Source organism: Tribolium madens, unplaced genomic scaffold (assembly GCF_015345945.1).
Source record: "Tribolium madens isolate multiple individuals breed KSU strain unplaced genomic scaffold, Tmad_KSU_1.1 Scaffold_19;HRSCAF=116;Tcas5.2_LG9, whole genome shotgun sequence".
NCBI classification, from domain to species: Eukaryota; Metazoa; Arthropoda; class Insecta; order Coleoptera; family Tenebrionidae; genus Tribolium; species Tribolium madens.
The window spans coordinates 4,486,835-4,501,516 of record NW_025400983.1 but is presented as its reverse complement, the minus strand read 5'-3'; the positions used below and the strand labels follow the sequence as shown (position 1 = coordinate 4,501,516).

General features: G+C 37.0%; 7 protein-coding genes across 14 annotated transcripts in view; 1 reads left to right on the top strand and 6 right to left on the bottom strand.

Annotated features, from left to right (window-relative positions):
• The window catches only part of LOC123015597 (origin recognition complex subunit 5), a 40,299-nt gene that overhangs the window by 377 nt on the left and 25,240 nt on the right, over positions 1-14,682 (top strand). Inside the window, exons 1-2 of one of the 3 annotated variants that reach the window (XM_044415415.1) lie at positions 518-546; positions 5,629-5,661. The exons of 1 other annotated variant lie outside the window; for it this stretch is intronic. The gene's annotated coding sequence lies outside the window, so the exon portion shown is untranslated. Of the gene's footprint in view, positions 1-517; positions 547-5,628; positions 5,662-14,682 lie in introns of those variants that run through there. One more of the 3 variants, XM_044415414.1, reaches the window with a different exon arrangement.
• LOC123015598 (annexin B9-like) lies at positions 1,086-2,448 on the bottom strand. The gene is made up of 5 exons (XM_044415417.1): positions 2,379-2,448; positions 2,291-2,329; positions 1,841-2,237; positions 1,284-1,792; positions 1,086-1,231 (listed from the first exon to the last, which is right to left on the bottom strand). The coding sequence occupies exons 2-5, from the start codon at positions 2,321-2,323 to the stop codon at positions 1,175-1,177; spliced, it is 996 nt and encodes a 331-aa protein (XP_044271352.1). The 5' UTR covers positions 2,324-2,329; positions 2,379-2,448; the 3' UTR covers positions 1,086-1,174.
• On the bottom strand, positions 2,602-5,143 carry LOC123015595 (annexin B9-like). Of its 5 annotated transcripts, none has more exons than XM_044415406.1 (7): positions 4,881-5,143; positions 4,480-4,561; positions 4,386-4,421; positions 3,750-4,259; positions 3,320-3,701; positions 2,766-3,274; positions 2,602-2,715 (listed from the first exon to the last, which is right to left on the bottom strand). In XM_044415406.1, exons 3-7 carry the CDS (start codon positions 4,413-4,415, stop codon positions 2,659-2,661), a joined length of 1,488 nt encoding a protein of 495 aa, XP_044271341.1. In that variant the 5' UTR covers positions 4,416-4,421; positions 4,480-4,561; positions 4,881-5,143; the 3' UTR covers positions 2,602-2,658. The 5 variants fall into 5 exon arrangements, with proteins under 5 accessions (XP_044271341.1, XP_044271342.1, XP_044271344.1 ...); XM_044415407.1 differs by having other exon boundaries at positions 4,484-4,561; XM_044415409.1 differs by lacking the exon at positions 4,881-5,143 and adding an exon at positions 4,806-4,851.
• LOC123015596 (annexin B11-like) lies at positions 5,741-8,344 on the bottom strand. 2 transcript variants are annotated; one of them, XM_044415412.1, is made up of 7 exons: positions 8,295-8,344; positions 7,926-8,032; positions 7,730-7,774; positions 7,085-7,558; positions 6,652-7,033; positions 6,094-6,602; positions 5,741-6,042 (listed from the first exon to the last, which is right to left on the bottom strand). In XM_044415412.1, the coding sequence occupies exons 3-7, from the start codon at positions 7,760-7,762 to the stop codon at positions 5,986-5,988; spliced, it is 1,455 nt and encodes a 484-aa protein (XP_044271347.1). In that variant the 5' UTR covers positions 7,763-7,774; positions 7,926-8,032; positions 8,295-8,344; the 3' UTR covers positions 5,741-5,985. The 2 variants fall into 2 exon arrangements, with proteins under 2 accessions (XP_044271347.1, XP_044271348.1); XM_044415413.1 differs by lacking the exon at positions 7,085-7,558 and having other exon boundaries at positions 8,295-8,337.
• On the bottom strand, positions 8,534-11,932 carry LOC123015594. Its single transcript, XM_044415405.1, has 3 exons — positions 11,480-11,932; positions 11,235-11,402; positions 8,534-11,188 (listed from the first exon to the last, which is right to left on the bottom strand). The coding sequence occupies exons 1-3, from the start codon at positions 11,690-11,692 to the stop codon at positions 8,576-8,578; spliced, it is 2,994 nt and encodes a 997-aa protein (XP_044271340.1). The 5' UTR covers positions 11,693-11,932; the 3' UTR covers positions 8,534-8,575.
• On the bottom strand, positions 12,040-13,143 carry LOC123010121 (KRAB-A domain-containing protein 2-like). Its single transcript, XM_044406822.1, has one exon. It carries the CDS (start codon positions 13,141-13,143, stop codon positions 12,040-12,042), a length of 1,104 nt encoding a protein of 367 aa, XP_044262757.1.
• On the bottom strand, positions 13,338-14,582 carry LOC123015600 (annexin B9-like). Its single transcript, XM_044415418.1, has 5 exons — positions 14,496-14,582; positions 14,275-14,445; positions 14,020-14,224; positions 13,891-13,970; positions 13,338-13,843 (listed from the first exon to the last, which is right to left on the bottom strand). Exons 1-5 carry the CDS (start codon positions 14,505-14,507, stop codon positions 13,364-13,366), a joined length of 948 nt encoding a protein of 315 aa, XP_044271353.1. The 5' UTR covers positions 14,508-14,582; the 3' UTR covers positions 13,338-13,363.

Here is a 14,682-nt window from a genome sequence, read left to right as displayed (position 1 = left end):
TGGTGGCGCTGCATACCGGCGAAAAAATTTAAGTCTGTGTTTCCTTAAATTTTTTGATTTTTGTTTTGTGTCTTTAAAGTAGTAAAGTCTAATTTTTGGGCAAGTTCAGAGTGTTTTGTGTTTCGTGAGTTATCAATTTCATTAACTGGAAAGGTTTGTATAATAAGAAGTGCGAAAATTTTGGTTATTTATTAGGCGGCTTGGCGAACTTTTCTTTTTCGAGAAAAAATTTAATGGTGCTTCTCTCACCCGTAAAAAATATTTTATATAATAAAAAGTTACAGTGATTTTTTCTGGTTGAGTTTTTGGTGACAATCATTTGCCGGTTTACGCATTTTTTTATGTTTTTAAGCGAATTTTTGAACAAAATCAAGTAGTTGTGTATGATTAGTGGCGCCGCATACCGGCGAAAAAATTGAGTCTGTTTCCTAAAATTTTTGATTTATGTTTTGTGTCTTGAAACGGTTCAAAAAAAGTGATTTTTATGCAAGTTCAAAGTGTTTTGTGCTTCGACAGTTATCATTATCAATTTAAGTAATTGGAAACGTTTGTATAATAAAAAGTGCAAACACTTTTGCTTATCTATTAGGCGGCTTTGTATACTACTTCTCTTTTGAGAAAAACGTAATGGTGCTATTATAATTATTGTAAAATCGAGAAAATGCGGGGAAAACCCAAGCTATTTACTTTGTTTTGTTGTGTTTTTTGTGCTATTCTCCCTATTTTTAACGAAACAAGTACTACGTTTTTGAGTATACGAAATTACGAAAAATGGCTATTTTTTAATTAATTATTACGTTGCAATGCATTAAAAATAAAGTGAAATAATCTAATTATATATGCGTTAATTGCACATTTTTTATTCCACAAATTATTTCCATAGCTAGCATTTTTAATTACTTAATTAAAAATTCTTCGATAAGATATATTTGTCATTGGAAAAATAATATATTTATTTTGTTTTTCTAAGAAATTTTTAATAACAGTTTCCTTGTTATATCACTGTTATCAGTGTTGACGGTGATTCATGAGGAAAAGACCTAGATAAATGTGTAAATATTGTAAGAAAACTATTTAAATAAAACAGATAGAATATAATACAATATAATTTAATACATTAAATAAATAGAATAGTAAAGAACGATTACGTTTAATTATTTGCCTCGGACCGCAGTTATTCTTCGCCAATCAGAGCTAAAAGGCATTTTTTATAATCCCCAGATGTGTCGCCCTATAAAAACCCAATTTTCAAGTAATAAACTACATGTAAACCATTATTCTACCTTGATAGCCTCAGCCAAAGACTTTCCATATTCCTCTTGGTACTTGGCTTTAATTTCTCCCATATCAATTTCACTCCTGGTCACAACCACTCTTATCAAGTCTCGATCATTGGTCCCCAGTCCTTTCATACTCTTATGCAACTTTTTGGCAAAAAATTTTGCTTTATTTTGAACAGTTTCAACAATCGCCAATAGACCGTCTTTAATGTCTCCGGAGAATTCACTCTCGATTGCTTTCTCGATCCCGTGACCAGTCAGTTTTTCATATTCTTCGAAAATAAGGCGAAGTTGAGGGTAATTTCTCTCGGTCAGAATTTTAGTAAACGTGGATTCATCAGTTCCCCATTGTTTTTCCCCAGCGTTGTAGAGATTTTCTGCCTCGGAAATTGCCTCGTCACGATTGGTGGAGCAGCATTCGTCGCGTTGAACGCCGCAGAGGGCTATCAAAAGTTGTTTGAAGTAGCTACTTGTGTCACCTTTTATATCATTTTCGAGACTTTGGTGAAACACTATAACAAAAAAATAAAAAAAATTCTGTGATAATAAATGAAACTTACGTTTGTAATAAGCGTGTCTGACTTTAACAATTTCTGAATTATTCAAAGTACATAAAACTTCAATTAGGACATCTTCATCGGTTCCTAACCCACACATAGCCCTGTGTAATTCTTCAGCGTAAAATTCTTCACGTGGGGTTAATAGAGCCAAAATTAAGTATTTAAAATCGTCACTTAATTCTTTTTTAAGTTCGTCGACTAAATTTTTGGAGTGGAGTTTATTAAATTGCGAAATTATTTCCAAACGTTGGGCTAAGGACCGTTTTGCGATCACGTTAATAATGGCTTTTTCATCAGTTCCGGATCCTTTCATAGCTTTGTGTAAAACTTGTGCATCTTCAGTTGAAAGGAAAAATTTTGAAGGTGTCACTGTTGGAGATGTTGCAATTTGGGAGTGCTAGAGTAATAAACGTGTTATCAAGTTTTTTTATTTAGTTCGGGGTAACATACCTTGGGTAATTTGGAACATACGCAGTGATTCATTGTGATCTAAATGATTTTTTTTATTATTAGAAAAAAAAATATCTGACTTACTTACCTTGGGACAACTTTTTGCAAGTAGAAACCTAAAAAGACTGACTGAAGCTAAACTTTGAAATCAATATAAAGTGGCTTATCAGAAAGATTAATTTTATTTCCTGTTGCAAAATTTTTGGAGGGGACCAAATCGGTGACCGGGTTTTCACAGAAAGGGTGTGTTTTCTTATAAATCGTTGACTAAATTTTATTAAATTTTGGGAATAAAGAATGAAAATACAAAATGTGAGTCAACATTTATTTGTAAGTATTGATAAAATATAAAAATGTTGGGTTATAAATTAAGCTTCTCCAATTAAGGCCAAAAGACACCTTCTGTAGTCTCCTGAAGTATCTCCCTGTAATATTCAGAGTTAGTTTCAAAATTTTCCAAAAAAATAACTCTTACTTTGATAGCAGCAGCCAAAGATTCTCCATGATTTTTAATATATTCTCTTTTAATGTCCCCCATATCGATTTCACAGCGAGTGATCACCAATCTAATCAAATCCCGGTCATTCGTCCCCAAACCTTTCATACTTTTGTGCAAACATTTGGCAAAGAAAGCTGGTTGGTTCTTAATCGACCTCACAACAGCCAAAAGCCCATCTTCAATATCACCCGAAAATTCCTTTTTGATGGCCTTTTCAATATCGTGTCCTGAAATCCTGTGATACTCTTGAAATACCATTTTCAAATGTTCGTGATTTCGTTGGCATAAAATCATATTAAACATGGATTCATCAGTGCCCCAGCGTTTTTCCCCGGCTTCGTAAAGTGCCTGAGCTTCGGAAATGGCAGCTGCGTGGTCTACGACCATGCTTTCGTCACGTCCAGCACTGCAGAGTGAGACCATGAGGCGTCGAAAATGACCACTGGTGTCACCTTTTAAGTCACTTTCGAGGTTTTTGTTATAGGCTAAATAATCAAGGTTAGGTCAAATTGCAACAATGAGTTTCTTACTTTTATGATACGCTTCTCTGATTGTCCTTATTTCTGCATTAGTTAAGGTGCACATGACTTCAATGAGGACCGTTTCATCGGTTCCAAGCCCGTAAATTGCATCGTGCAATTCTTTCGCGTAAAATTGGGGAAGTGGAGTCATTAAAGCGATGATTGTTTTCTCGAAATTCCCACTCAGTTCGCTTTTTAATTCTTTGATTAGGTCTTTTCCGTAGAGGATTTTAAACTGGACTGCGATTTCCAATCGTTGGGCGTTTGAACGTTTTGTTAGAACGTTAATAATGGCTTTTTCGTCCGTTCCAATGCCTTTCATGGCCTTACGTAGAATTTCCGCATCTTTTGTGGGGTCAAAAGGGTTGGCGGGGACCACAGTCGGAGACCTCTGCAAGCAAAAATTTCGTCGAGTTCCGTCAAAAAATTGGAATTGTACCTTCAGTTTTGGCGATTGATAGGAATTCGAATGGGTTGCTTGGTGTCCATATGGGTTTGATGGTTTGATACTAGGATATAGATTTGAATTTGGGGTTGGATTCGAGTAGGGTGATGGTTTGGGACTTTGATATGGATTTGACTGGGGACTGGGATACGTGCTTGGATTCGAGTAGGGTGATGGTTTGGGACTTGGATATGGATTTGACTGGGGATTGGGATACGTGCTTGGATTCGAGTAGGGTGATGGTTTGTGACTTGGATATGGGTTTGACTGGGGGTACGTGTTTGGTGTGGGGGTGGGATTTGGGTAAGGGGGCGCACTTGAAGCATAAGACGTTCCACTTGCTGACGAAGGGTAGCCAACACCGGCGTAGGGTTGTGGCATATACATGGGTGACCCAACATTGAAGCCCAGACTGGGAGCAAAAACTCCTCCTTGCGTGGGGTAAGGAGGATTTGGGGGGTATGGAGGTGCTGAATTTGAGGGGTATGGTGAATAATTCGAACCCTGATAAAAATATATTTTTATATTTCCTTGATACTTTTTTATCTTTGCAACTACTTGACAATGTTATCAATAGCGCGCAATGAGTAGTATTTTGTGATATGGCAATGATTAATTATGCATACATACCTGGGGGTATGGATAGCCAGAGCCACTCATTTTGGTCTAGAAAAAATTAAAAAGTGTTTTTTTTTTATTATCACAGTTGTTTTAATTTACTTACTTACTTATCCTATTAAGTTTTTGCGACGGAAGTTAATAATCTCAGTAAGCCACGACTCTTAAGGCCGGTTACGCATACAGTACTGAAAGATAAAACACTTAATTGGACAACCTTACTTGAAACATTTATTGCAATTGATGACTAATGGAGATGTGACGTCATGACTGTCGTCAAGATTTTATTAGAAAATTGTTCTCCCCATTTCACAACATTATTATAAATTGTTAGAAAAAGGCCTCAGGATATTTATTATTTGTGAGTTTAGAAATAAACACTCTGTATAAAACCTTGAACTACTGATATAAATACATAATTAAATGTCTTACTGTACTGTATAAATATTCTTTTTGTTGAATTATCACTTTTTACATTGATCGGGAATCACCATAAAAGAGACTTACCAAACGTGTTGTGACAAAACTAGAGAAACAGTCAATTTGTTTACGCCAACTTTAGCAACAGATGTTTCAGAATTTGTTTATTATCTGGGTTACGTGTCTTGTTTAGTTGATTAAAAAAGACGGCGCCATGCGTTCTTTCATGATTTCATTGTGATTTACTGCATTTTAAATCGACTAAGAATTGATTGTTTAGTAGTTTTTTGCACTTGTTTTCACTAATTATAACAATTATTCAGGAGCGCAACAGTTGAGATGGCGCCACAGGTGCGCCTCAGTCAATATTTGTATTAGGTTTTTATCGATTTTAAAGGATTAATATTTGGTAGATACCTAATTTATAAAACTTAATAAAATGGAAATACCATGTAATAATAGGAGCAGTTGGTTACATATGCAATTTTTTTTCTTGCAAACTAGGCTTTATTATTCTCATCGCATAATAAAAAAAACTTGTTTTTACTTCAGCGTTTCCTTTATTTTTCTTAAGCGTTGTTTTAAATTCACCTCTTTTACCAGATTTTTTTATTACCTACTTAAATTGTTCATAAACCAAGTTGTGTTGGTTACCACCAATCCAATCTTCAAAAGGATTTTTTTAATGATAAAGAATGCAAATGTTGGACTAAAATAATATTTGATGTTCACCATGTAGTACAATATTGTATCACATAAAGAAAGTAGGTAAAGCATGTTATAAAAATGTAACTAAAGTTTAATAGAATAGTCATTTTAGTTGTTTTTTTTTCAGAATAATTCCTCAACCACCTGACCTGCGCTAAAGGTAAGTTATCTTCAATTTTAATTAACTGAATTAAAAAGAAAAAAATGCTTATGAGACTCTAGGGAATAAAAAAATATGCTGCACGTTATATTTATTAACCATTCAAATTTTATAACAATAGCAAAAAAGTGTACATAAACAGATCAATACTAAATATAAGAATTTTGCTCATAAAATACATTATTCGATTTTATTGGCCATATTCTTGTAAGTTTAATATTATAACATTAGAAAAATACAGTTTTATATACGTTGAACAATGAATAATAAAATCCAACTATATGAAAAACACATATTTAAAAATTTGACACATTAAGTAGCAGTTTACGATTCTCCAATAAGTGCCAAAAGACATTTTTTATAATCACCAGAACAGTCGCCCTAAAACAAAATTGTTACATTTCGTTACCTAATTTGTATCAAAAAACGTACTTTAATGGCATCAGCGAGTGATTCTCCATATTTCGCCTGATACTCTCTCTTGATATCCCCCATGTCAATCTCTGATCTCGTCACAACTAACCTAATCAAATCTCGATCATTCGTTCCCAACCCTTTCATTGATTTATTCAACCGCTTCGCGAAGAACGCCGCTTGATTCTTAATCGACCTCACAACAGCCAAAAGCCCTTCTTCAATATCACCCGAAAACTCACTTTTGATAGCCTTTTCGATATCATGGCCTGACAAGCGTTGATACTCATCGAAAATCAACCGAAGTTGGGCATTATTTCTTTGGCAGAGTATCATATTGAAGGTTGATTCATCGGTCCCGACTTGAAGCTCGCCGGCACGGAGCAAAGCCTGAGCATCGGCGGTTGCACCCTGAGGGTTAGTTTGCATGCTTTCGTCACGTCCGGCACTGCAGAGTGACACCATGAGTCGGCGGAAATGTCCACTGGTGTCGCCCTTCAGGTCGCTTTCCAAGTTTTGATAGTAGGCTAAAAATTGCGGGTTAATAAGGTTTAAATTTGAGGAAAATTGGATTACTTCTGTGGTAGGCGTCACGAATTGTACGAATTTCGGCATTGCTAAGGGTGCACATGGTTTCGATGAGGACGTCTTCGTCGGTTCCTACGCCGGTGATGGCATCGTGGATCTCCCTAGCGTAGTACTGAGGGAGTGGAGTCATCATAGCCACGATTAAATTCTCGAAATTTCCTGTTAATTCGCTTTTCAAGTCGCTGATTAAGTCCTTGCCATAGAGGGTTTTGAATTGAACTTCGATTTCTAATCGTTGAGCGTTCGTACGACGGGCTAGAACATTGATGATGGCTTTTTCATCCGTTCCGAAACCTTTCATGGCCTTGCGTAATATTTCAGCATCTTCGCGGGGGTTGAAAGGGTGCGCGGGGACCACAGTTGGGGAGCTCTGCAAACACGAATTGAATTCTTCGATTTAATTCAACCCCCTTAGACCTACCTTGATTGAGTGTTGGCCTTGATTATAAGAGGGTGCATAGCTAGAGGAGTGATGTCCTTGCCCGTAGGGTTGGGAAGGGTATGGAGAGGATCCTTGACTGGGATAGGGCGAGGATCCTTGAGCTGGATAAGGACTAGCCCCTTGACTGGGATAGGGAGAGGCTCCTTGGCCCCCTTGACTGGGATAAGGAGAGTGTCCTTGAGGCGGATAGGGACTAGCCCCTTGATTGGGATAGGGAGAAGATCCTTGACCTGGGTTGGGACCAGCTCCTTGGTTGGGGTAAGGAGAAGGTTGGGGGTAGGGGGAACCCCCGGTTGGAGGAGGGTACCCGCCACCGCCGTAGGGTTGCGGCATGTACATAGGAGAGCCTGTATTGTACCCCACACTGGGGGGATAAACGCCTCCTTGTTGTGGATAGTTAGGATTGGGGGGATAAGGGGGCGCGGAGTTTGGGTTCGGCGGGTAGTTTGAACCCTGGGAAAAATCAATAGTTGAATGATTGGCGCCAAAGTGGCTGATCATGTGACTTTGTGTTAATGTTATATTTCTAATAATTTTATTAACAAGGTGTGGCGGAAGGAAATTGTTATCAAATTGTTATTAAATGATATAAAAAAATTGAGATTTTTATGCGCAATAACTTACCGCTTGATAGGGTGGATATCCTGGATAACTCATTTTGCAGTTACGCTGTAACAACAAATTGTTTAATTTAATTAAATTCGATTTATAACATCTGTTAAAAGCTACCGGCGTTATTAAGATTCTATTTTTAGTAATGGAAGTGGTTAAATTTTTGCCACGTCAATCGCGTAATGGTGAAAAAATAAATCAAACTCACCTTTTATATGAAGATTTTGTTTTTATGTGTGACGTGTCGTGAGTAAGAAGAATTTTCACAAACGTTGTTGGTGATTCAGAAGTCACTTCTTCTCTGCTAACGTCACACTGAAACAAAACAAGGTCGGGTCATCACGTGACTTGTTATAGTGAAAGTTGTGTCATCTACTCTAATGGGAAGTTAATTTGATAATATTTTACCAATGGTTCGATAATGGAAATGGAGGTCATTTTTTAAGATAAAACCACCACAATGATCATGGTTACGCAACTTATATTGCAGTAGAAAATGAACTAGGAGTTGTTTTCTTGGTATACAATAAAAACAATTTAAAAGGCTAAGACCAAAGAATTGTATTCTAGTACATACATTTTTAGGATACCTTTTCACCATACAACGAAAAATAAACACTAAACTTAGTATCGGGGATCTACTATCTATCTGTGTTATCTTTAGGCAATAAATAGCATTTTAAAAGTCGGTTAAAAAATAAATGCTTTGCAAACACAAGATCTTTGCTATGCTAATATTTTTTTAATGCGACACATTGAATAATTATTAAATCGGCCATAACGGGAAATAACCAGGAAATAACAAACAATTTCATAATTTTTAAATTTATTATTCATAACAGTAGGAAAATAATAACACTATTTAACATCCTCTTCTTCTCTCCCTGCATATCCCAATCCCTTGAAGAACGCTTCAAAAGGCACAACAGCCATCTCCTCATCAAAAGACTTATTCGTGGTCAATTGTACAAAAGGAAGCGCCTGTGTCCACTGCTGCGTCCCATTGTGCAACATCCATCTTTGTATTTCTATTTCAATACTACACACACTTTTATAATTTCGATACGTCGTCAAGTTGTATTCAAAAATCAAATTCGGGTGAAGATGATTGACACTTTTTGCTAGTTTACGAACAAACTCTCGGCCGTGATATGACTCGACCACATCAGAAGCACCGACTAATGTAAAAATATCGACTAGATTTTCGGCCACTTCGTCAGGAAATTTCGTTTTGAGTGGTTTTAGAATCGAGAATTTTGTCGATGTGTTTTGATAAACCATGATAAAGTTGTAGTGGCCATCAGGTTTGGTGTGATAATCGATCAAATTGACGGAACAGCGGGACGTTAGCCCACTCATAACGAAAGTTTGGAGGCTTTTAAATGGGGCTTTTCGACGAACTCGTCTTTGTTTTTTGACTTGGGGAATTTTTTCCATGTCGTAAGACGAAAGTGGGTCTTTTTCTTCTTCAGAAATCAATTCGGGTTGGTCTTGCTCGAGGCCTGCGGTCGCAGCGAAGAGTGCATCGAAAGGACTTTTCTCAATATTGTAATTTAAGAATTTGTTTCGCATTAGTTGTACGTGGTCGAGTCCTTTGGTCCATTCGAGGGTCTTGTTACTGCACATCCAATGTTCCAATTCTCTGTCGATCATTCTAGGGGCAATTCCTTGTCTTATTTGGACAATCAGGCAAAATCCGGGCCACAATTGTCTCACTTTTGTGATTGCACGCCACAGTAAACGAGACTCTTGTGTGAAGATTTTTGACGGGACGCCTAAGAAAGTAAAAATATCCAACAAAATATCCGCAATTTCTTTGCTTGTTTTATGTTTCATTGGTCTAAGGATGTGAAATTTTGTCAGTGTGTTTACATAAACCATCACATATTTGTAATCATGGTCAAGTTGTGACTCAAAATTGAGAAAATTGATTGAACATTTCGAAGACATTTCATTGTGAGGAATAATGTCGCCAACTATCTCGAGTTGTGGCGCATAATTGTCTGAATATGTTGCAGTATTACTGTCTGAAATACCTTTACACTCCGGACACAATAACAAGTAGGTTGAAATAATCTCGTTTGTTATATTTTCGAATTTTCTTTTAAGTTTCCTAGCCATTTCGGAGTGGCTTGCGTGATCGAAATTAATATGAGTGTAGTGGAGTATATCGAAAAGTTCGTCTTCGTGGACGTAATATTTAATAGTGCCGGTACCATTAGTCGTAGAAGTGATAAGTACTACAACTCCATCTATTTCGAGAGTATCATAGTGTTTCAATTTTCGATAAGTGTTGACTTTTTTAATTAAATTTTTGTATTTTGCTTTCGTCAAAATCGCTGTGTTGTTTCGAGTCAATTTTTTGAAAGCTTTCTCGAGCTCAATTTTCTTTCTTGTCGGTTTGGGGATTTTGAAAAATGAGGGGAGAAAAAACCGGGGGATTCCCTCATTGTCTCCCTCGATTTCGTCAGGTTCATGTGTACAGATTTGTCCGATGTTTTCCTCGTCGACAAATGTCGTTTCGGGCTTTTGCACAATCGTGTTTTTGCTGATTTTTTGAATGTTTGACGACAAAACTGTTTTTTCGTAAGGTTCCACAAGCCCGAATAGTCTCTCATACGGTCGTACCCCCGACGATATGTCTTTATTTTTCTCAAATTGGATGAAAGGCAGGATCGAACTCCACCGTTTCCGATTTCGGATTGATTTTGTTTCGTATTCGATCCGTTTGATTTCGGCTAAAATCTCATGTTGGTTACTTTTGACCGGTTTGATGACTAAATTTGGCCAAATTTGTTTCAATTCTTTTAGAATGTTTTCGAGAAAGTGGGAATCTTTCTCGCGGGTGTGCATTTCAGTCGGGGCCCCAACAAAGGTGAAAATATCCACTAAATGTTCAGCAATTTCGCTCGGTTTGTTCGTCTTTAGAGCTTTCAATTGACAAAAATTTGTCATTTCGTTGTGGTAGACAAGAATGTATTTAAAATCACCGTCAGGCCAAGCCCGATAATCTAATAAATTAACGTGACAAATCGAACTGATTTTACTAAAAATCATCGGTACGCTTTTGTGGTCTTTTGCTTTAGAATTTCGTATACATCGGGGACAAAATTCGATAAAAGTGGCTACGTCGCCACCGATAATGTTCTTGTAGCGTTTTTTCAATTCTGTCATCATTTGTCTCTGATTTCCATGTTGCAAAGCGATATGAGTGTGTTGCAAAATGTGAAAAAGTTCATCATCGTGAACGTAATACTGAAGGTCAGTTGGGTGTGTCGCTGTTAATTTTTTTTGTCCATTGATGATAACTACATTATATTTTGACAATTTTGAATCGTCTTTCGTCTTTTTCGCTTCCGAAACTTGCGCCACTATTTGGTTGTATTCTTCTAAAGTCATGTGTTTAGAATAATTGTATTTTAAACGTGCCGTTTCCAAATGAGACCTGAAAACCTCTTCAGGTGTTGTTTCCTGAAATCACAGATTATTTATTGAAATTTAATACCAATTACTTAACAAGTTTGTCCATTTCGTCTATGTGGATAAATTCGATTGGTTGTTCGAGTTTGATTTTTTTTATAGGGGGCTCCCATGTTAATTTCCGTGACCGGAGTTGGTAATTACGATAAATGGGTAACATGGATGGTAATGCGTTGGGTTTCAATCGAATCCTGTCCAATTTGTACTAAAAAATTACAAATTTAAAGTCAAGGTCACACAGTGTCATTTAATTGTCAAATAGTCAGTTTTAAAGGGGCTTACCGAGTAAAGTGGTGTTATAATTTCTTTAATAATGTCCGATTCTTTGAAATGTTTCTCACAAATCCTGTCTTTTATCGTCAGAGGCCGGTGTTTGGTTCGAACTATCTTTTGCCACAACTTTAATTTAGCTTTGGGGACTTGAAAGAATGAAACTTTTTCTTTACTGGAGTCGGAGGTGCTTTTACAACCGTGGACTACACATCTTGTTACCATTTTCGGTATTAAATTGAGGGGAAATCGGAAATTTAAGTCGAAAGTTGGACAACTTGTTTTGTCTCACTCACACAGTTTGAGGTTATATAATTCGAAGTAATCACAATTTTTTTGAATTTGTGACGAGAGATCAATTTTTTCATTGAAAATGACTTGGTGCGAAATTCTTGACACGTTTTTCTTATTTGGAAATTCTTTATATTCTAAAAAAAGTAATTTTTAGAAACAGCTGACTTTACAAAATAGTCTGCGCACGTGCGAATTGACACTAACTTGTACAGTGTCAAACAAAATCAATGTCCCCCAAAATCTTAATTATTTATTGTTGTTTGTTTTATACATAAACATTAGTCGCTTTCGGGTTCACTCTTCGCAATCTCGAGGGCTTCTTCGGCCAGCTCCAGAGGGTCATTTTCGATTTCATCCACCGGTTCTTCCTTCACGTCCATCTCAATTTCTTGAAAATCTTCAGATTCTTCCTGTGTGTCCCCGTTTTTTTCCATTTTCGGGTAAAGTGTCTCGACTGGATGTTTGAAGAGCGCTTCATATGGTGTTTTTTTCAATTTCGAATGAAACGTTGTATTTTTTTTCAATTGGACAAACCGGACTCCTTCACTCCATTGCGATTTCTTATTATTGGTCATCCAAACTCTGACCATAGTTTCGATTTCAGGCCCGATTAGATCATCCCAACGGTCCGATTTTAAATATTCGATTTTAACAGGGGGCCAGAGGACTTTTAGCCGGCTTATTATTCCCTCGACGAAGTCGTCGCTCTTGTTAGATTTGAGATAGATAGGAGGGCCTAAAGTACCGAAAATGTTGATTAAATTTTGGGCTACTTCTTCAGATTCGTACGATTTTAACGGTTTGAGGATCACGAATTTTGTTAATAATTCTTGGTAGATCATAACGAATTTGTATCCATTGTCTTCACACGATTCAAAGTCGATTAATTCAATTTGACAAACGGTGTTAAAATGTGAATATTTTTCAATCAGATCTTTCTCATCCAGAGTAGCTTTGTCTTGACAATCTTGACAAAAGCTCAAAAATATTGACACGTCTTTATACGTTATATTTTTGTAACTCTGGTTGAGATATTGCAACATTTCGTCACAATTGCCATGTTTTAAATGTAAATGAGCGTCGAGTAAAATTTTGTAAAGCTCGTCGTCGTGAACGTAAAAAATAATCTTGGAGGTTTCATTCGACGGTACGATTAATTCTTTTGCGCCGTTGTTTAATTCAAGGACGTCGTATTTATCCAATAGAGTTTTGTCACTCGGTAATTGAAAATCTTGATTCGATTTGGCTTTTAAAACCTTCGAAATTATGAATTTGTATTCATCTAAGGTTAGATTCGTGCCTAAACGATTCACCGAAGCTCGGTCCTCCCGGATTTTGGCCTTGAAAGCTTGTTCGGAGTTCTTTAAAATCGATTGTAACATAGTTTTGTCATTGACAAAATTTTTAGTCAATTGTGACACTAAACACCACCGCAAGTCAAAAAAACGTGTAACCACAACACAGATTTCCATTTACTGATCGTAAGGTATGCAACCAAGAATACATCCGTTCTTATCGCTAGAAAATTATGACCGTAAGAATAAATTTCCACTCTTATCGCAGAAATAAAACCCAGTTTCGTAGTTAAATCACTTTAATTATTTAACCAACGATACTTAGGAGACACTTTTTGTAATCACCCGAGCAATCGCCTTGTATAAATTCGGCGAGAGTCTTCCCGTATTTATTCTGGAAAGTATCTTTGATGTCTTCCAGGTCAATTTCCGATCTTGAGACCACAATTCTGATAAGAGTGCGGTCGTCAGTGCCGATTCCGGCCATGCTGTCGTGGAGACGTTTCGCTAAATAATCGGTTCGGTCCCTTAAACAGTGGACAAGGGCGATAAGTGATTCTTTCGCAGTCAAGGAGAATTCATTTTCTATGGCTTTTTCAAATGGATGGCCTGTGATTTTTTCATATTCTTCGAAAATGAGTTGAAGTTGGGAACGGTTTCTTTGGCAGAGAATGGCATTGAATGTTGATTCGTCGGTCCCTTGGATCAATTCGCCGGCCCTTAGGAGGGTTCTGGCCTCTTTGAAAGCGTTGTCTTGGTCGGTGGTCTCAGATTCGTCGCGATGGCCCTACAAGTGGGTTTGAGGGAGTTTTCGTGTTATTTTTGTTAATTTACCGTTGATAAGGAGACGAGGAGTCTTTTTACGGTACCGGAGGTGTCGCCCTTAATGTCATTTTCAAGAGATCTTTGATACACTAGAATTTTTTTGGTCAAATTTCATTTTGATACTATTTAATGACTTACATCCTTCATACGCTTGCGAAATTTTGATAACTTCGTCATTATCGTGGATTGAGAGTATCTCGACGATGGTCCCCTCATCGGTACCTAACCCACTGATCGCTTTGTGGAGTTGTTTGGCTTGAAATTCGATCGGTTCAGTCATCAAAGCAACGATAACGTCTTCTAAATTCCCTCTCAATTCGCTTTTTAATTCTTTGATTAAATCCTGAACGGGATTAAGTTTGGATAAGTGATTAACTCGCAATGTTGACTTACCTTTCCATACATCGTTTTGAATCTAGCCGCGATTTGTTGACGTTGTTCGTTACTTCGGTGAGTTATGATATCTATGATTGCATCTTCATCCGATCCGAAGCCTTTAAAGGCTGTTTTTAAAGCCGTAGCATCTTGATCGGGATCGAAGTTGCTTGCAGGTCGGATTGTAGGCTGCAGAAATTTTATCATATATCGTGGTTAAGTGATGAATGTGTACTTACCGTTCCCGTCATTTTCTTATTGTGGGAGTAAATTAAAATATGAATAACCTCGTTGGAATTGAACGCTTGCGCGTTGTAGTACGTTATTTTTAGTGGTGATGGTTTAAAACCAGTTTCCGCTTATAAATGTCGGCATTTTATTTCTTTTGTTTTCAATTTTTGGAGGGGGAATGGAGAATGAAACGGT

Excerpts from the sequence above, each read along its gene's own strand:
- LOC123015598 (XM_044415417.1), bottom strand. The coding sequence starts at position 2,323 with ATGAATCACTGCGTATGTTCCAAATTACCCAAG. Across the intron at positions 2,238-2,290 it reads TATGTTCCAAATTACCCAAG|CACTCCCAAATTGCAACATC; the intron begins GTATGTTACCCC and ends TTATTACTCTAG. Across the intron at positions 1,232-1,283 it reads CTTTGGCTGAGGCTATCAAG|GGCGACACATCTGGGGATTA; the intron begins GTAGAATAATGG and ends GGGTTTTTATAG.
- LOC123015595 (XM_044415406.1), bottom strand. The coding sequence starts at position 4,415 with ATGAGTGGCTCTGGCTATCCATACCCCCAG. Across the intron at positions 3,702-3,749 it reads ATCAATCGCCAAAACTGAAG|AGGTCTCCGACTGTGGTCCC; the intron begins GTACAATTCCAA and ends TTTTGCTTGCAG. Across the intron at positions 3,275-3,319 it reads CAGAGAAGCGTATCATAAAA|CCTATAACAAAAACCTCGAA; the intron begins GTAAGAAACTCA and ends TTGATTATTTAG.
- LOC123015596 (XM_044415412.1), bottom strand. The coding sequence starts at position 7,762 with ATGAGTTATCCAGGATATCCACCCTATCAAGCG. Across the intron at positions 7,034-7,084 it reads AAGGCCAACACTCAATCAAG|AGCTCCCCAACTGTGGTCCC; the intron begins GTAGGTCTAAGG and ends TCGTGTTTGCAG. Across the intron at positions 6,603-6,651 it reads TCGTGACGCCTACCACAGAA|CCTACTATCAAAACTTGGAA; the intron begins GTAATCCAATTT and ends CGCAATTTTTAG.
- LOC123015594 (XM_044415405.1), bottom strand. The coding sequence starts at position 11,692 with ATGGTAACAAGATGTGTAGTCCACGGTTGTAAAAGCACCTCCGACTCC. Across the intron at positions 11,403-11,479 it reads TTATAACACCACTTTACTCG|TACAAATTGGACAGGATTCG; the intron begins GTAAGCCCCTTT and ends GTAATTTTTTAG. Across the intron at positions 11,189-11,234 it reads TAGACGAAATGGACAAACTT|GAAACAACACCTGAAGAGGT; the intron begins GTTAAGTAATTG and ends CTGTGATTTCAG.
- LOC123010121 (XM_044406822.1), bottom strand. The coding sequence starts at position 13,143 with ATGTTACAATCGATTTTAAAGAACTCCGAACAAGCTTTCAAGGCCAAA.
- LOC123015600 (XM_044415418.1), bottom strand. Across the intron at positions 14,225-14,274 it reads TCAAAACGATGTATGGAAAG|GATTTAATCAAAGAATTAAA; the intron begins GTAAGTCAACAT and ends AATCCCGTTCAG. Across the intron at positions 13,971-14,019 it reads TTCGCAAGCGTATGAAGGAT|TGTATCAAAGATCTCTTGAA; the intron begins GTAAGTCATTAA and ends AAAAAATTCTAG.